The sequence below is a fragment of the Pipistrellus kuhlii genome, unplaced genomic scaffold, assembly GCF_014108245.1.
Source record: "Pipistrellus kuhlii isolate mPipKuh1 unplaced genomic scaffold, mPipKuh1.p scaffold_m20_p_9, whole genome shotgun sequence".
Classification (NCBI taxonomy): domain Eukaryota; kingdom Metazoa; phylum Chordata; class Mammalia; order Chiroptera; family Vespertilionidae; genus Pipistrellus; species Pipistrellus kuhlii.
The window spans coordinates 58,172,533-58,193,574 of record NW_023425595.1 but is presented as its reverse complement, the minus strand read 5'-3'; the positions used below and the strand labels follow the sequence as shown (position 1 = coordinate 58,193,574).

Below are 21,042 nucleotides of genomic sequence, written 5' to 3'. Positions count from 1 at the left end.
AAAGATAAACCATGTTTAATTGATAGCTGCCAAAGGTAGGGTGAAAAATGTGTCAGAATAATGTTGACAGCTAGGAAGTAAATTTCATACCTACTTGTGTGTGCAGGTGTGTGTGTGTGTGTGTGTGTGTGTGTGTGTGTGTGTGTATTATGTTTATGGCTGAAAATATTTCAATCTCTTTATGAGTAATAGCGTTTACCTTCATGTACTATCTCAGCCTATTTATACTTCTATAACAATGCAGTCATCTTGCCTCCTGAAACAGGTAACTTATGAACAATATGCATTTCTGTGAACGCTAGCCAAGTGAAAAAGATATAGAGAGTCTCTCTTGAACTAGAACCGTCTATGAAGACACTATCTTATCTAATGAAGAGGGAATATGCTAATTGTCCCTCATGCCATGGCAAAGAGGGTAACCCCCATAGCCAATAAGGAGGGAATAAGCTAATTGACTGCCTTGCCCTTAAAGATGGTGGTACCCACAGCCAATAAGGAAAGAGTATGCTAATTGACTACCCTGCCCTCAAAGATGGTGGCACCCACAGCAAATAAGGAGGGGATATGCTAATTGAATGCCTCTCCATCAAAGATGATGGTCCACAGCCACAAGATGGCAATAACCAGTCCTCTCAGCCCCATTGGGTCAGCAGGCATGCAGCAAGGCTGGGCCTAGCCTTTCCACATGCCTTACTCCAGAGTTCCCCAGTCCCTTAAGCCCCCAGCTGCCCAGGGCCGGCCTGAGGTGCAGGCAAGCCTTGAATGGCAGCTGCCCAGCCAATGCCCAAGGTGTAAGCCACCTCAATGGTGGCTGCCCAGCCACCCAGGACAGGTTCTAGATGCAGGCAAGCCTCAGATGGTGGCTTCCCACCGGCCCAGGGACATCCAAGGCTCAGGTAACCAGGGCTGGCCAATGCTTGCACTGCTGGCAGTGGCAACAGCAGAGTTGTGATGAGGGCATCATTACCTTCCCCCGATCATCGGGTTATCTCCCACCCATGAGAGCTGCCAGACTGTGAGAGGGAGCAGGCTGGGCTGAGGGACCCCCCTTCCAGTGCATGAATTTTTTGCACTGTGCCTCTAGTTCACATGTGTCAAACACAAGGCCCGCGGGCCAAATCCGTCCCGCCAGGCCTTGCAATGTGGCCCGCACCACGCTGTCATCACTGCACTCCGCTGTGTTTCCATCACAATGACAGTTTATGACTGTTCAGTAAACCATTCGGCCCGCGATTTAGGCTGGATTTTAGATTTTGGCCCCTTCTCTGATTGAGTTCGACACCCCTACTCTAGTTATTTCATAAGATCTAGTTATTGTAGAAATTTATAGTAAGAACACCCTCAGAAGTGTTTGGGAGCCTGCCAATCACATTTCTCTACAGCGCTATTTGTCCACATGTAATCTTTTACCACTAAAATAGTCCTGAAGGACACTGACACAGAAAAATGAATACTACCATCAACAACTCTTTATTTCTTCCATTACCAGTATTGATATTATTGGTGTAGATGAGAGGTTATACATTATTTCTCAGATGTGAATCTATTCATGGATGGGCATGATTGAAGGAATGATTTCCTAACCATCTTACAAAGTCCCATTCCAGGCAGTATGGATTCTATGGCTCATTTTAAAGTGTTCTTCAAATCATGAAAAGAACAGGAAAATTTGTACATAATAGGCTCTGATTTTACCAAATGTGGAATTTCCCTGATGCACAGTCTTTAATAAATTAGGTCCTAAATAGTCTCTATTTGCTTAAAAAGATGGAATCTTGATGGTCCATAGTTATTAATTAAATATATATGTAAATATGTAATTTGAATCTATATACATAATTTATATATTAATAGATTGCAAGTAATTGATGTCTCTCAAATTTTTCCTGAAATTTTACTTGTTTCAGAGGTGTTTTCCATTTCATCTGTTCATTCATGCATTTATTAATTCCACAAATACTTATTGAGATCCTATTGTATGTAAGGTCCTATTCTAAGGCCTATTTTTTTTTCTTTTAGTTTAAATAGTATTTAAAATTTTTTTAGTTACAGTTGATGTACAACATTATATTAGTTTCAGGTGAACAATACAGTGATTAGACATTTTTATAACTTGAAAAATTTATCACCCTGGTAAATTTACTACCAATCTGACACCATACATAATTATTATAATATTACTGACTACAGTCCCTGTATTCTCAGTTCACATCACCATGGCTATCCTGTAACTACCAGTTTGTACTTCTTAATCTGTTCAACATTTTTACCCATCCCTCAGTGCCCTCCTCTCTGGCGACTGTAAACATGTTCTCTGCACCTATGAATCGTTCTGTTCTGCTTGTTTGTTTGTATTAGCATAGAATATGTGCTCAGAGTAGAGTGGTGTGGTTTTGGCAGGGACATAAAGGTGTGGAATAAGACTGGATCTTGAGGAGGCTTGGAATGGAGAGTTGACTGCATGTTCTACCAAAGGAAAGTGACTGCAACTGTTATTCACCAGAAATAATCACGACACTCTTCTCAGGAAGAAACCAGTGATGCTCTGGGGGGTTATTGTTTTATTTGATATTTATTTTATAATAAGTGAAGAATTACAATCTAGTAGTGACTGGAAATTTACATGTCCTAACTTTTCCCTATACTATTTTAATTCATAATAACTTACCCTTTTTAACCTCTAGAAGCTTTATAAGCCTTTTTTAATAACAGCATGTTTCTTAATCTCATCCAATTAAAAAAAATCACTTGGAATGCTTACCAAAAAGTAGCATATTACAATTGCTATTACTCTTTCATGTAATATTAAATAAATAATATTTGTTCATATTTATCTATATTTTTCTCTGGTTATTTTTTTTTTCATTCTAGACTATTCTTTTGGGTTCATTTTCCTTCTTTTTTCAATAATACATTTTAAAAGTTGTTTTTGTGTTAGTTTGTGTTAGTAAACTCTCTTGGTTTGTGTTTATCTCATAACGTTTTCAAAATACAGCTTTTCTGAGAGCACCATTCTAGAATGACAGTTATTACCTCTCAGCCCGTTGAAAACACCATTTTCTTGTCTCTGGCTTCCATTATGGCTGTCTGCTGTCAATGTATCTTTGTGCATGATCTTCCTCTCTGTCTACTCTTATGATCTTTGTCAAAGCTGGGTATTCTGCAGATTCACTACAAATATCTAGGTCTGGATTTTCTTTTATTTCTTGGTGAAAATTGTGCTTGACAGTGGGAATTCATATTTTCTGTTATTTCAGGAAGATTCATAATGATTAGTGCTTGAAATATTACTTATTCTTCATTTTTATTGAATTTATTGGGGTGACATTGGTTAACAAAAGTATACAGGTTTCAAGTGTCCACTCATACAATACCTTATCTGTACACTATATTATGTGTTCACCACCCAAATCGATATTTCTTTTCCTCCATTTTTTACATTCTCTCCTTCAGATCCTCTGTTTAAACTTAGGCTAGATTTTCACATTCTTTCTTCTATTTTACTTGACCTCTCTGGCATATTTTTCACTTCTTCATCTCTGTGTGTGACATTTTACAATGTCTTCAGGTCTATTTTCTAGTTGTAGTTCACTATTTTTCTTTGGTGACATCTAAGATTCTGTTCAACCCATCTCCTCTTTCATTTTGTTTAAATTTTAACTATTACATTTTTAATTTAAAAAAAACTTCCATTTTTTCTCTTTTTTCTCTTTTTTTAAACCTCCTGAGTCAGTTTTGATTCTATCTATTATATACATGGTGGTGGTGGCACCGTTTATTTCTGTAAACATTCCATTCATATTTTGTATATCAAGTCTGAAACTCTAATATCTGATGTCCTTGGTGGTCTAAATCTTTTTTTTTTTTTAATTTCTTCTGATTCTCATTTCTGGTGGCTAATTTTTCTATAAATTTTGTAATTGTTATATATATATTCAACATTATTTTATTTTGAGGAAATTTTGTGGCATAAATTAAATATGTATTCCATAGGAGAGAATGATCATGTGTTTCCATGGCGATCATGGCATTATTTGTGTTTATCTCATAATGTTTTCAAAATATAGCTTTTCTGTGAGACCACTTTACCCTTTCTAGATTCTCAGGTATAATGCAAGCATCTGAGGTTCAGCTCCCTCTCCTTACTGCTAATGTAAGGTTAAGTCTCCAGTCCTCAGTGCTGATACTGACATTTACCCTCGAGTGACACCATCTTAAGTTTGCACATACAGCTCACATCAAACATTGTAGCTCAATATATTTGCTTTTATTTTTGCTTAGTTAGACCCCTTGAATATTTTTCTCACCTATTTCCAACCCAGCAGTGCTATAAAATTATATTTTATGTAGGATATACATTTTTTTTTTGAAGAGGTTGTTTTAGAGTCTCTAAATTGCCCTACTATTAGAAGCTGAATAAAGATCATTGTTTATAGCACAATAGCAATCTGGGAATTGTGAAAATAATTTCATCAGTATAGGTCATTATAGATAAGACAAATCAGAATATTTTAGAACAACAAAAATGAATTGGCATTTGATTTGTCCATATTAGTTATATACTGATAACTTGCTACTTCATGCTTTTTTTTTTTAACCAGCTTTTAATTAATTATTTATTTAATATATTCTTATTGATTTCAGAGAGGGAAGGAGAGTGAGCGAGAGATAGAAACATCAATGATCTATTTTGTGCTGTTTGGATACAACCTAACTATTGTATTAATAAACTATATAAAATATTCCTGTTTTACAAAAGAAGTAACTGGGTTACTACAAGATTACTGCCTTCTAGCTTTTCTTAAAATTTCTTTTTTCTTATTCTAATACTAGAGGCCTGGTGCATGAAACTCATGCACGGGGGTGGAGGAGGGTCCCCTCAGCCATCCTGCACTCTCTCCAATCCAGGACCCCTCAGAATGTCTGACCGCCTGTATAGACCTGATCTCAGAGGTTCGGGCCTAAAACGACAGTTGGACATCCCTCTAACAATCTTGCACCACTGGCTCCTAATCGCTCACCTGCCTGCCTGCCTGATCACCCCTCACTTCCTCCCCCCACCCGCTGCCATGGTTGCTCCTAAATTCCCCCCTGCTGGCCTGATCACCCCTAACTGCTTCTGCCTGCTGGCCTGATTGCTTCCAATTGCTCCCCCCTTCCCCCCTGCCCGCTGGCCTGGTTGCCCCCAACTGCCCCCCCTGCTGGCCTGGTCGCCCCATGAAGTCTGCTGTTCAGCCGTTTGGTTGCCCCTCACTGCCCCCCCTCCCCACCTCTTGCTGGCCTGATTGCCCCATGCAGCCTGCTGCTTGGTCATTTGGTCGTCCCTCACTAACCCCCTGCTGGCCTGGTTACCCCACGTAGCCTGTTCAGTTGTCCATTCAGTTGCGACAGTCACTTAGGCTTTTATATCGATAGATGTTTTAGTATGTATGTTCAAAGGAAAAGGGGGAGTTGGTTCATTAAGAAATCAGAGATGGCCAAAACCGGTTTGGCTCAGTAGATAGAGCATCAGCCTGTGGATTGAAAGGTCCCAGGTTTGATTCCAGTCAAGGGCATCTACCTTAGTTGCTGGGGATGTGCAAGAGGCAGCTGACCGATGTTTCTCCCTCATTTATGTTTCCAACTCTCTATCCCTCTCTCTTCCTCTCTGTAAAAAATCAACAAAATATATTTTAAAAAAAGAAAAAGAAATCAGAGATCTAAAGTAAGATGAAAGATGTCATTTGTCAATTCTTTCTTTAGTTAATAATATTTATATACTTATGCATGAGTACCTTCATATAGATTTACTTAATCATCCAGTTAATATTTATAGAGGTATAAAACACAGCAAGGAACAAATAGAAATCTCTACACTTATTGATCTTGTGTCTTAATATCAAGATAGACATAAACAAGGAAAAATAGTAAAATTGTATGGTAGTGCTAGGGACAAAAATAAACCTTATAAGAGGAGTGAAGTATGATGGGGGTACAATATTAGATGAGTAGATAGATTTACTGCTTCTGAGCACTTTATTAATGAACCTTGGGATCAGAGCTGACATATAACAGGTAAAACACTGCCATAATCAGGGCAGCATACTGTCTAGGGAAATTCGTATTATGGGTTGAATTGTGTCATCCAAAAAGGTGGTATTGGTGGAGTCCCAGTATTAGAATGTGACCTTATTTGGAAGTAGTGTCTTACAGAAGTAATTAAGGTAAAATGAGGCCATTAGGGTCCTTAATCCAACATCACTGGGGTGTCCTTATTTATAAAAAAAAAAAAAAAAGGAAAAATTTGACACAGATACAGACTTGCACTCAGGGAGAACCCAATATGAAGATTGGCTTGTGCTGCAGAAGCTGAGGAGCAACCAGAAGCTTGCACAGGCATTGAGAGGGAGCATGGTTGCACCAACATCTTTATCTCAGGCTTCTGGCTTCCAGAACTATGACACGATAAATTTCTGTTGTTCAAGTCACTCAGTTTGTGGTACTTTGTTATGGTAGCCCTAGCAAACTAATTCAGCCATAGATTATTGTAATTAAATCTTAAACATATTCAGAACAATAGTAGATGAGGATCTAAAGGGTTCTAAAACTACTTATAACCCACTGTAAGCCAGGCAGTTTTTAGTTAATAAATATATCTTTACTGTATACCAGTAAGTATTCTAAGTACATTGTAAATATTAACAAATATGTATCTAGACAGCAATCCTACTGTGTAGGTTTATTTGTCGTCTCATTTTAAAGATGTGGAGTCCAAGTTTGATCTTGCCATCTACTTCTACTTCCCAAGAGAAGGAAAACAGTCAAACATTAAATGACAGTGCTGAGATTCTTGTGTTTCATATAGGAGGTTTCCCATAAGATGTGTGTACATACACAATTTTTAAAAGTCCCTTTGTTGGTGATAGTGAAAAAAGGACATGTCCATGTTCCAGTCCCCCACCTTGTATGTTTCCTCAGCCATACACTTTTTAACTGAAATTAACTTTTTTTTTTCCAGTTTCTATTCTTAAACTTGCTCATATTAACTGGGTTATTGTAAAATTAAATCAGAGAATATATATAAACATAAACATAAAAAGGAATAAAGTTTTTAATCCATAGTTTGCCCTGAGGATTTTCATTTTTAGAGGGAATATTTCTTCAATATGCCCCAAATAATGTATGAATTTATACACAGTTTGTGAACAGTTAGGTCTAAAAAGGCATTTAAATGATTTGCACTGTACTTGAAAGGCTTTGGCATCATCTTACTGGAATGAAAAATGCACCTGTAATCTAGTTTTAGGGAGATAAAAAATTGATATTGTTATAATTCATGATGATTTATATTTAATAAGCATAAAACTAACCATATATCTGTAAATCAAGGGAAACTTGGAATTCAGGCTTATATTATAGATTGAACTATGTATCAATCTCAGGTCTCTTCCCTTCATTCACAGGTGACATCGAATTTTAAAATAGGAATGATAGTAATTGGAATGACAGTGAATGCATTCAGATTGGATGGGAAAGAATTGTGATGAATTATTTTCAATGGGATCCTAGCATGGAGGAGGTGTTGGTCTAGACCCATGGTCGGCAAACTTCAGCTTGCATACCACATGCAGCTCTTTGGCCCCTGAGTGTGGCTCTTCCACAAAATACTACGGCCTGGGTGAGTCTGTTTTGAAGAAGTGGCATTAGAAGAAGTCTAAGTTTAAAAAAAATTGGCTCTCAAAAGAAATTTCAATAGTTGTACTGTTGATATTTGGCTCTGTTCACTAATGAGTTTGCCAACCACTGGTCTAGACCATTTCTCAAGTGTGTGATGGAGATGGAAGATAATAATCTTTTACCAAGTCTTGATGTGTTTAGTGAAGGTAAGTAATGCTAGTTGCTGTAAAAAACAATCTTTAAATTTCAATTCCTTAACACAGTAAAGATTTGTACCTTTCTCACATCACAGGTTTGAGGGAGGTTAGATGTCTTTTCTGAGCAACCCTGGTGCAAAAGATTTCTTAGTAGACTAATTCTGATATCCCCATATTTGACATGTGATTTCCATGGTTGCAGAGCAAAGAGTGAAAGGACTGGAGAATTGCATGGCCTAAGCTCACATTTCAATGGTCAGAACTCAGTCACATGTCCTTGACCTGACTTGACCCTGGTTAACCCCCTTTTGCTCTCTGCAGTCATCAGATTGGACCTCCTTCAGTGCCCTAAATATGCTATGCCCTCTTTTCTCTTTGGGCATTTGAGATTTCCTTCACTCATCTTGTAACACTTCCCTTGACATATCCCAATAACTCCGGTTCTTTTCTCTCTCCTGGAGAGCCTCCAAGGCATGCTCTTTGATTGAATGATATTACCTTTACCTCTGCAAAGAATTCTTACACATTGTTCATGTTGATGGCAATGTTTACAAACAGAAATTTTGATGGTGTGTGCCAAAGCAAAATCAACTTTCATCTTGATATTTTGATTATTGTAGCACTTTGTATGATTTATGAAACTTAAAAAATTGAAGGAGCATAACTCATTTAAGTAAAAGTTTATTTATAAGTCCTTTCCAGTTTTTCACTGTTTCTGAAAATGCTACAGTGAACTAAGGAATGTATTTTAAGCTATATCTCATGCCTATTCAATATAGTTTCATGAAATATATTATAATCATAATTTCTTCAACACAATTACATGATTATCACTTCCTATTTGTACTAACTCTCTAGCACCAGCTAAATCATAGTTACCATTGTCATAATCTATTTATATATGGTTAATATGCTAAGTATCCCTCCACCCATCAGACCTGTCTCTATGATGTACATTGACAACCAGGGGGCAGACACTCAACGCAGGAACTGCCATGATGCACACTGGACATTGACAGAGAAATAGCACCATGAACCTGGTACCCACAAAACAATACTCAGATTCCCCCAAGTGGAACACAGGCCCTGCCACCACCCCGGAGTGACAGCCCACCTGATTGCAGCCAATTATGTCAAAACTCTATGGTGCAAAATGTGGCCCACAGCCCAGCTCAGCCCGGAAATGGTGCCTGTGGGTGCCAGGTAATTACGTGATGTAGCAAAACCCACCTTATTCTCCCTTGTGACTAGCCTCCTTGGAGTTTCTTCAGCCCCAAAACACGACTTGCTTTATAGCCAGGTGCAAACATTTACACTTTAACCAAATGTCTGTGAAGCGTTTTCCCGTGCCTCATCTCATTTGATCCTCACAGAGGTCCTGGAGTAGGTAGATAGGGGACTAGATGGAATCCTACTTTCTTTTCATTAGCCAAAACCAGGAGCTTTAGAAAGCTTAGAAACTTGACCCAACTGAAAAAAAGTAAGAAATAATGGACCTTGAAAATGACTTCAGGATTTCTCACTGCACAGAATATAGTCAAACACTGCTGCAGTTAAGTATTTTACCCTTTATTCTCCCTGAATTACCTGCAATAATAATCTGCTTCATGTTGATATTTACTGCTGTGTTGCTGACAATTACCTGAAAGAAAAGTTGGGGTGCTTCACTGGGCTGGAAAAAGTTTAACTGAATCAGAAAGCAGGCCTAATTAAGGAAGTTTATTCTATATCTATAAAAAGCCTAAGTTGACTCACGCCTGTGGAATACATATAAAGCTCTCTCTGGCGTCAGTCACATGCATGTCATTGTCCATTGTGAATTTGGTTGACACTTCTATTATAGAGTAAGGGTGAATAGCAATTTTAAATATTTCTTCTAATTGATTTACTTTCAATGTGCATGAATTTGTGCACCAGGCAACTAGGATTTAATAACAGCAATAATTGATTATTGAGAGTATTCATATGTTTTTTGTATGTTTTGTCTCATTTAAACATTATCCTAATGCTATTCCATTAGAACTATCAGTGTCCCAACCTTACAGATGAGGCTGCTAAGGCCCTGAGAGGCCATGTGATCGGCCTCTGGTTACTCTGCCAGCCAAGGGATGGAACTAGTCTTTAAACTGAGATCATTGTTAGTTCCTAAGCTGTCATTAATTTAATGCCCCACACCAAGTATGGAGAGAACACCAGATCAGGCAGCCCAGGCTCCAGTCAGGCCTCTGTACTGTGTGATCTCTGGCAACTAGTTTTAGCTTCCCCAGTTACAATGACCTTGATTGTATGCTCCTTATGACATCAGGAAGACAAAATGCAACAATGCAACACTGGCAATGCTCTGAAAATTGTACGTGCTGAGCAAATCCAAGGGGTAATTAAGAGATATTGGATCTCAAGTAGGTTTTATTTGTCAAACCGACCTTTGGCAAACATTAAGGATAATCACAGAAACTCAAAGCTCAACATTGGATAACAAAATAAACATAATTCCTCTCAATAAAATGCAGTAGTGTGCCAATGGTTCCCCTTTGATTAATATATTTATAGGCTATTTGATCGACTTGTTCATGTCCTAGCCCCAAGCCATCAGTGAAATTCACATTCTACTCTTTATTTTATTCAAACCTCATTTTCTGACAATGAACCATCAATAGTGGAGCTGTGTATGTTGAGAGATCTCGCTCCGGTCTTTGCCCTTTTACCAATTTTGCTTATGACAAATTGTTTTCCCAATGCTTCATTTTCTTCATTTACATTTATGAGATAGGTGAATTGGACAAAATGATGTTGGAGACAGTAGTTCCCAAGTCCAGTCAATTCTCAGAATCACATATAGGTCTTATTTAAAAAACCGTTTATGAGCTCAGCAACAGGAGGTTCTGACTCCAGAGATTTGAGGTCGGTTCAGAATCCATAATGAAGTTATCTATCAGTTATTGAAAGCTATTTTTTGCCAGATAATGTGCTCAACATGGTACACAGGCCTGCTTATATTTAAATCATTACAACTGTTTGAGGTGAATACTATTACCATTTCCATTATAATATATTTCAAGTTTTTAATACCTGGTAATTCCTTATAGTCTCTTGTTGCTTGTTTGTCTTTATGACTGATAAGTACTGATAAGAGTAAGTTTACAGTTGTTCATATGGAAAATAACCCAATGATTAATAAATAATAGTACAAAAATGAACTCTGTTTTGCGTGCTCACAAGTCTAAACTTACCATCGCACAGTATGTAGCTGCCCTAGATTCTAAACATGATAATCCCAACAGCTACAGTTTTTGGAAATCTAAATCCTGTGTTCATTGCTTCTTTGTTTGTATCCATTGCTTGATCTTAATCATATTGAGAGCCTGGAGAGCTGAAGATGGAAAAGTTTTGTTTATTCTTTAGAATATTTTTTGTTGTTGTTGATTCCAGAGAGGAAGGGAGAGGACATGAGAGGGATTCATCGATCGGCTGCCTCCTGCACGCCCCTCACTGGGGATAGAGCCTGAAAACTGAGCATGTGCCCTGACTGGGAATTGAACCATGACCTCCTGGTTCATAGGTTGACGCTCAACAACTGAACCATGCTGTCTTGGCTGAAGTTGGGAAAATTTTAGATGCCAGTGACCAAGGCCCACTCCAGCCTTATTTGAGGGGGGAGCATCAGCTTAAGACTCTCTGATGAGACTCCTTATCCTTCCTACACATGTCCCGTGTCTCAGAATCCTGACAGCAGTGTCCTCTCCACATGGCTCTCAAGGCGACCTGACTTCTCTCTGCCCTGCCAGGAATCCAGACAAAGGGTGACTTTTGGTGTCTTTGTTTGCTTTGATTTGGTCATTTATTTTTTTGGGGTGTGCATGTGGAGGTATCCTAGGATACCTTTCCTACCTCTTTAAGGGATAACCAGTGCCTCAAAAATTTTAAAAAAATCAGAATCTATTTGTTATATAGCAACAGGGTCCATCAGCTCTTCATAACCTATCCATTTAAAAAATAGTATGTATATATTAGAATACAATTTGTTAGAATGTAATATTCATGAGGGCAGAGACCATGACTTTTCTAAACTCAACTCTATCTTTTGTACTGAGTAAAGTTCCTACCCATAATATTTTCTCAAACCTTCTATGTGACATTGCTAAAAACAAAAACATATCTGTGTGACTAAAATATTCTTCCATTTCTTATCCATAATCAAATGAAAAAGAATACCTAGACTAAATGATGGATTGTATATTGGAGCCAAAATTTTACTTGGAGAGCTGTGCTGTCCAATACATTAGCCAGAAGCTATATGTGGCTGTATTCATTTTAATTTAAATTAATGAAAATAAAATAAAATTTGGTCCTCCAGTTACACTAATGATATCTTCATCAACACAGAAAAACGTTTATTGAATGACAATCCTAAGTATGAGAATTCAATCCTCTACCTAAAAACCAGGTTTGTAGCTCTCTGAATTTCTTAAATCATGGTATTTGCCTTGGACTAAGCAACTACTTTATTATTTCATTAGAAAATTTTCATTTCTACTACACTCCAATATCCTCTATCCAATAGCCTGCATCCCCTCTTTATAGCAGCGGGCTTTGCCAGCTGGGGTTTAAGCACAAACTCTGGTTGTTTCTTTTAAATATTTAATGCATTGCAGTCAAAATGAAAAAAAAAAAAAAATACTGGTTTTATTATTAAGCAATATATTAAATAGCCACCCCCAATCATCTGTCCTATCCCTGATTCACAAGAATAAAATGAGGTATGGGAGAACAAATATTTCAACATAAATGCACATGCCCACAGTACACACATGTATAAATAGTACATTGTTAGACAATTGAAGGTGGTTTTTGACTCAGAATATTATCGTAGTCAATTGGCTGGTTCAGAGTGCCCATTGCTTTTCACCCATCCAAAATACTAGTAACTCTCTGTGACTATGAGGGGATCTCATTCATATCGTAATATTCATAATAGTAACAATGATATAACCATGTGTTAGTGCTTTGTTTAGAATCACTTTTGTAATATTCCCTTGAAGAGAAGGTACCGTGTTCTGTCTTTGCAGCATATTTTAGTGGTAGTTCCAGAACCTTATTATACCTTTGGAAGTGAAGTTTTATAAACTGGATATGTAGGAATATAACCACACTTTCCTGTGGGATGTGTGAGCGACAGTGTCGTGACAAAGGCCAACTGCTGTGTTAAAGAAGAATGACTTTCAGGGCTATTTTTGAATGTGTGTGACGTATTGATTGTGCGACTGTGATGAACAATAAAGTCATGGTCACCCTCTGGGAAAAGTGCATACAGTCTGTGTATTCAAAATGTTAAAAGTTGCATATCAATTTAATATTTCTTGTGTAGTGTGAAATGTAATGCTTGATAAGAAAAATGAATAAGGAATCTAAAAGCGAAACATAAGCATTTCATTTGTTCCCCTCTGCACAATGGGATGCAAAACATTTGCTGATATATTTCTTTCAGCTCTAAAGCATAAACCTATTTCCTTTAAAATATTACCTGAATCCTGCTGTGATTTAGAAAGAAAAGTGGCATCTATCTAATCACGCAACATGAAGTTGACTTGGTTGTGTAGTTTACTGGCCTATCTGTCAAAACAGAATTCAAATGTATTTCAGGATTAATTTCTGAGATTTAAAGAATAGCAAGGAAACTGTTCTTATTGTAACTAGACAGTTATTAACATTATAAAGGAAAGCAAGCAAAGAGAAGTCAGACACTGAAAGCATGGTCACCTGGGAAACTTCACCAGAAAGCTACAGCTTCACGGGGCATTCCTCCCCCAAAGGGGTTACCGCTTCCCCATCCCATACTGGGTTGTTGGGGGTGAAGGGAGAGGTAGGCACATGCTCAGCAGAAGTCAGTGCTGTGCAGGGGATGGTCAGTTTAGCCTGGGAAACAATGGATTGGCTCTGTGGGGACCCCATCAGAGACATGCAAACTCTTGAGACGTTAATTGGTTAGTTTGCAGAAGCTCCTGGGTAAAATCCTCAGAAAGATTTCCTCTCTCTTGTTCTCTGTTGCTCTCTCTTGCTTAGTAACCCGGGCTTGTGCCTGTGTCCTGCATTCTCTCTCCATAGCCACATGGCCCTAACAGCATGGCCCATGGCAGGATGTTGGACTAGACTGGACTTAATGTGAAGCAGAAGCTACGGGCAGGGGCCTTAATTCTGGTCTTGCTGAAGACAAGATTGGATGTCTTTCATGATGGGGCGGACAGCAATAGGACCTTGGAGAGAAACCCCCTTAACTTTACACCATCAATAAAGGTCCCATGAAATCCCATCTTCCCATGGGGGCCTCAGGAAATTCATTTCCTTGCGGCACCCCAAGAACTCCACTTCCACCTGTAACAAAACTAAGTACTAACACAGTGGCAAATAAAACAGGCACAGAAAGAGAAAACTCTGAAGTGTTATGTTTTTGAGCTTCTTTGCTGACATTAGCAATAAACAATATGAATTTTAATTATCTCGACAAAGGCAATGCTGCAATCTATAGAATAAAAGGTAATACAATTAGCCTCAGATGTTAATATCCCTCCAGCAACACACGCACTGACTATTGAGTTTCCTTTTCAATTCAGTTAAAAAGCAGCAGATCTGTTTAAGTTCCTATACATTTACAGTGCTTAGCACAGTACTGGCAGGCTGTATATATTAAGCAACTGTTTATAAAACAGATGACTAAATGAGCGAATACTTTAATTTTCTTTTAAATTATATTTAGTGTACATGAGTGAAGTATTTTTGCATTTCTCTTTTAAAAAGAGAATCTAATGAAAGATTTTTGCCAGAGTAAAAATATTTTTGCTGATTAAAAAACCTGTGGCTATTATAAATGTAGATATTAGGTTGAAGTGTTAAAATACTAATAGCCCTTTCAGAGACTATTGATTTTGTTTTAAAATATCTTTTAAAAAAAAATAATTCTAAGCATTAAAACAAACAAATGAATGATAAAAATAAATAAGCAAGCAAGGAAAAGAAGCCCTTCTAAAGCAATTTCTCACTCAGCATAATTCCCTACAAATACAGGTAAAATTGTGCCTATGTATATTTCTTTCAATTGCTAACTAGCTCTCTACATTTGGCTTAACCATTAACCATTTAAACCACATCTTGAGTGTTTCTAATTTTTACTATTGTGAATATATCCTATGGTTATTGATTTCTAGTTTTATTCCATGTATTGTAGTAAGAGAACATATTCTGTATAGTTTTTTAAATGTGTTGTGATGTTTGTTTTTTAATGTGGCCCAGGTTATGGTATACTAAGATAAAAGCCAATTTTTTTCCATAGTGTCTTGAAAAAAATGTTATATTCTGCTACTTTGGGATGGATCATCTTATATATATGTCAATTAGTTTATTTTATTGTTTTAATCTGTATTATTAATAGTTTCCTGTGGCTGCTGTTAAAAATTAATACAAAGTTTGCAGCATAAACTAAGAAGGAATGCATTCTTTCACAGTTCTGTATGTTGGAATATGAAATCAAAGTGTGGATAGAGCCCTGTCTCTCTGAAGAATTTGGAGAAGAATCTGTTCCTTGACTTTCTCGCTTCTGGTGACTACTGGCATGCCATTGTTACATCAATCCAACCAATCAATGTCTCTGTCTTCATATCCTCTACGTGTGTGTGTGTGTGTGTGTGTGTGTGTATGATTTCTCTCTGCTTCATTTTTTTTTAGTATATTTATGGTAAGGATCAGATGGTGTTATAATTTTGTTCCAATCACCACATATGATGTAGACACCTCATGAGGAGAAGGACAATCTATTACATTTACCTGTATTTCTAGTGTTTCTGTTCTTTTCCTCTTCCTGATGTTCTAAATTTCTTTTCCTCGTTTTCTTTCTGTTTAAAGATCTTTCTTCAGCATTCTTCTGTCTTCCATAGTTTCAGATGAGAAATCTACTGTCATTCAAATTATTCTATATAATAAAGGGCTAATATGCAAATTGACCGAATGGTGGAACTACTGGTCACTCTGATGCTCACTGACCATCAGAAAGCAGATGATCAATGCATGAGCTGCCCCCTGGTGGTCAGTGTGCTCCCACAGGGGGAGTGCTGCTCAGCCAGAAGCCAGGCTCACAGCTGGCGAGCACAGCAGCCTGGCGGGAGCCTCTCTCACCTAGTGCTAAGGACATTCCCCAAGGGATCCTGGACTTTGAGAGGGTGCAGGCCAAGCTGAGGGATCTGCCCTTCCTCCCCTTCCCCCCTCAGTGCACGAATTTCATGTACTAGTAAATAATATACCATTTCTCTCTGGCTGCCTTGGAAATATGTTCTTTGAATTTAGATTTTAGAAGTTTCATTATTTTGTGGCTTGAAGTGAATTTCTTTGAGTTTACCCTATTTGAGGTTCATATAGCTTATTGAATCTATGTGTTTATATCTTTCATCAAACGTGAGCCATTTGCAGCCATTATTTCTTCAAATGCTTTTTCAACCCTATTCTTTCTTCTTTCCTTCTGAGACTCCTATGATATAAATGGTAGTTCTTTTTGTTATTGTCCTGCAGTTTATTGTCTGTCCATTCAGATCGAGTAAATTGTATTGAACTATCCTCAAATTCACTGTGTCATCTCTATTTTTGAGACTACCCAGTAAATTTTCTATTGTAGTTGTATTTTTCAGTTTTCTAACTTCAATTCGGTTATTTTGATATCTTCTATTACTTTCTGATTTTCTCATATTTTATTATTTTCAAAAGAATGTGTAACTGCTTGTCAAATCATTTTATGATAGCTTCTTTAAAATTCTTGACACATAATTTCAATATTAGATTCATTTCAGTATTGGCATCAATTGATTGCCTTCTCTTATTGAAGATATGATTTTCCTGAGTCTTTTTTATGGTGTTTGGTTTTATATTTGTTTGGCTATCTTATCTAATAAAATTGTAGAAGATAAATAAAATTGAGTCACCCTAGGGTGGTGTGGCCAGCTTGCAAACAACCACAGCCCCTTGCCCAGGCTGCCCCACACCCCAAGGGAACCCCACCCTGATCTGTGACACCCTTCAGGGCCCAGCTGACCCCCACCCATGCATCAGGCCTCTATCCTATCTAATAAAAGAATAATATGCAGACTGACCATCAATCCAACACACAAGATGGCTTCCCCCATGTGGTCAAAGGTCCTGCCCCCATGTGGACACAAGATGGCCACCACAAGATGGCCAGCAGGGGAGGACATGGGGTGGACCAGGCCTGCAAGGGAGGGCAGTTGGGGGTAATCAAGCCTGCAAGGAAGGGAAGTTGGGTGTGACCGGTCCTGTAAGGAAGGGCAGTTGGAAGGGACCCAGGGCTGCAGTGGAGGGCAGGAGGGAGGGACCCAGGCCTGCAGGGGAGAGCAGTTGAGGGGTACCAGGCCTGCAGAGGAGGGCATTTAGGGGCAAACAGGCTGGTAGGGGAGCAGTTAGGCATCAATCAAGGTGGCAGGGAATGGTTAGGGGGTGATCAGACTGGCAGGCAGAAGTAGTTAGGGGCAATCAGGAAAGCAGGCAGGCAAGCAGTTGGGAGCCAGCAATCCTGGGTTGTCAGAGGGATGTCCTACTGCCTGTTTAGGCCTGATTCCACTGGGAAGTCAGACATCCCTCTATGGGTCCCAGTTTGGAGAGAGTGCAGGCTGAGCTGAGGGACAACTCTCCCCATGCACAAATTTCATGCACTGGGATCTCTATGTTATAAGACACTAGATCCTATTTAAATTTTTTATTTTTTTTATTTTAACTGACAACCACACTGTTTAGGTTTGGCATGCAGGGCCTGTCCTACTTTTGTAGGCTGTAGTTGCAATGACAGTGTAATTTTTAGAGCGTATATGGTGCTGTTTTCACCTGCTTGGTTTATTTCATGTTCTGGGGCTCCCACTGGTCCTAGTTAATGCTGCTCCAGGTGGCAGATCAAGCTCCCTGAGATAACACTTATTTATTACATATAGCAAATGCCATCTAATATTACTTATGCATGTACTCATATACTAATTCCATACTAAATAACAAAAAAGCAGAAAGGACCATTTGTGATGGGGAATGTGGAGGTTGATACATAGGAAGAAAAGTGAAGGAAAAGGGCAACAGACACCAGTAGAAGTCTAAATTCTTTTAACATCAGAGGTTTACTTTTACCTTAATTCTTAATAAAATATTAATATACAAATATTTTACTATAAAGTTGTATATGATGTATATCTTCCTTATCATGTCTTTAATATTCCAACAATGGAATAGCACCTCCTCCATCCAAAAGCAAATCAGGCATTATAAAACAATCTGGAAATACTTTTCAGAACAATTATTTTCTTTGTATTTGGGCCATAGTGTGCAGTCTTTTAAAAGTTTGCCTTAAATTGAAAGTGTCCTGTTTATACTATTCTCAGTGCTGTATAGATTTGGCTCTATCCCCACCCCCATATTCTTTAAAAACAGAACTTTATTTCATCTTCTTATGGTTATCATTCAGAGCTGTACTAGTAAATAGAGAACAATAAATACGTCAATTAATAAACGAGAGTATTATGTATAAAACAATGAAACACCAAACACTAGAAGAAACTGCGTAAGACAAAGTGAACATTTTATCCTATAGAAATTATAACATCAATCAAGAATTCAATTTTATTTCTTTATGTAGATTAGGTCTTGGTGATTGGTACAGAGGGAACAAAGTAAATCACAGTTGCAGACTTTGAAATCCAGATCTCGATAGTTTTACCCCATATCTTCTTTGCCTCTTGTTTCATCAACTAGCCTAAGTACTTTATGCTATGAATAATAAAGAAAAATAAATTTATTGAGTATATTCATGGTAGTGGAAAATGACGTGGGTGTAACTGACATACACACTTGGTTGGTCAATTTAGGCTGTTCTTTCCATGTAAATGCAACCACCTTCCTGTCCAGGTGTTCTGAGATACTTTAATTTAACTCCAGCAGCTATATGTAGATAGCCAGATTATAAATCCATATTCCTTTCCTAGGGTGCTTATTCCCTCTGAGTGGGCACCAAGCTAAGATGGCATAATCCTGTGTTCACTAAGTTTTCCATTAAGAATCAACTCCCCAAATTCATCAAAAAGCACAAGAAGGGGTAAATTTAAATGATAGATTTTCAGATACTTTATATTAAGTTAATTTCTTTGTTGTATCTAGTTTAAATTTTTTATTTTTAAGACTAAGTGAATTGTCCATTAATATAGTCAATGCAAAGACTGCTATATATTCAAAGAAATGTAGCTGGCGGAAGCATGACGTACATAAGGCCAAACAATTATTTTGATTCATTTTAATCTCCTGGACTTATTCGCTGAGTGTTATTTTAATAACAATTAAATTTAGTTATTCTGGTATTATTAAGAAGATTGAAAGGTTTTGAACTGGCTCATGAACCAGTTTCATTATGTACCTGGGGTTAATTTCATTTTGAATGACAATATTTTCCTATTTCATTTCTCTTTGACCTCAGATTTCATTTTATCATTGTCTTTAGAACGTGGCCAAGTAGAAGACAATAACAAATGTTTGGATTCAGAACCATAAATTTTACACTGGATGTAAATATTATATAAATTTGCTTGAATGAGTGCAGGAAGTCAGTATGGCTAATAAAGCATTTCTTGCTTTTGCTCTTCAGATAATAATTGCATTTTCTTGTGAATCTGCTATATGAAAAACACTGATTAAAATCCCATGTTAATTTTGCAGGTGATGGAAGTCAAAGGACAAATGATCCACGTCCCAGAATCAAATTCCATTTTATTTTTGGGCTCTCCATGTGTGGACAAGCTGGATGAACTCATGGGCCGGGGACTGCATCTCTCAGACATCCCCATCCATGATGCCACCCGAGATGTCATTTTGGTTGGTGAACAGGCTAAGGCCCAAGATGGCTTGAAGAAGAGGATGGATAAGTTAAAGGCGACTTTGGAAAGAACTCACCAGGCCCTGGAAGAGGAGAAAAAGAAAACAGTGGATCTTCTATACTCTATTTTTCCCGGTGATGTAGCCCAGCAACTGTGGCAAGGGCAGCAAGTGCAGGCCAGAAAGTTTGATGACGTCACCATGCTCTTTTCGGATATCGTTGGCTTCACGGCCATCTGCGCTCAGTGCACCCCCATGCAAGTGATCAGCATGCTGAACGAGCTCTACACCAGATTCGATCACCAGTGTGGATTCTTGGATATTTATAAGGTAAAGGGGTTTAATTATTTATATATAAATACTTTTTAATAAGAAATTGTGATCTTAATTCAATTGAAAGGATACACACTGAGTAGCCAAATTATTGTGTTCAGAGATCATAATAATCTGTCATTCAGTGAATATCTTATATAATAAAAGGCTAATATGCAAATTGTCCCCTCGACCAGGAGTTCGACCAGCAGGCAGGCTGGTCAACCGCCCATGTCCTCTTCCCCTGGCCAGGCTGGCTGGACCCCATCCATGCACAAATTCATGAACTGGGACTCTAATATCAATATATATATATACTGAGTGGCCAGATTATCATGTGTTCAGAGAGCATAATAATCTCGCCAGTGTACTTTTCTTTTTTTGTACTTAAACTTGATAATAAATTATTGATATCTCTGATTAAGATATCTTTGTACAGGATACAGGTATTTCTGCTCTATTATTAAACTTATATTATGAGTCAATTTGCAGTATTGATATACTACAGATAACTGAATCATAGTATTGCTCAGTAAGGAAAAATTCTGTAGAGCTAATCCTTTATATTAACTATTTAAAAAATTAAACTTGCTGAATACTAGACAAATATTTAACTACATAACGTCTTTCTTGAAGAATGGGATTCCAACGTAAAGTAAGAACTTTATGTTGACAGTTAAAAAGAATCAATAAGCTATGCTAAAATATACATTGCATATCAGTTAAATCATGGTAAATCAATATGATGCATTGCATTGTCAATTAAGTGAGGTCCCTCTAATTCTGAAAGAACACATGTAAATATTTTAGCTATTGCCCAAATGACCAATGGCTTTTAGTGGGAAGAGAAGAAAAATAGTGGAAGAACTATGAAAATGAGTACTAATCACCATTGTGGTATCTGCTTGAATGAGCTCCTATTATTATTACAATCAGCAATATTTTGTGAGATTCGGCCCCATTTCTACCTAATATTATTTTG

General features: G+C 37.7%; 1 protein-coding gene across 1 annotated transcript in view; it reads left to right on the top strand.

Annotated features, from left to right (window-relative positions):
• Positions 1 to 21,042, top strand: part of GUCY1A2 (guanylate cyclase 1 soluble subunit alpha 2) — a 244,959-nt gene that overhangs the window by 136,149 nt on the left and 87,768 nt on the right. The window contains exon 5 of the mRNA XM_036426867.2: positions 19,593 to 20,078. Within this exon, the coding sequence (XP_036282760.1) occupies positions 19,593 to 20,078 (486 nt within the window). The remainder of the gene's footprint in view (positions 1 to 19,592; positions 20,079 to 21,042) is intronic.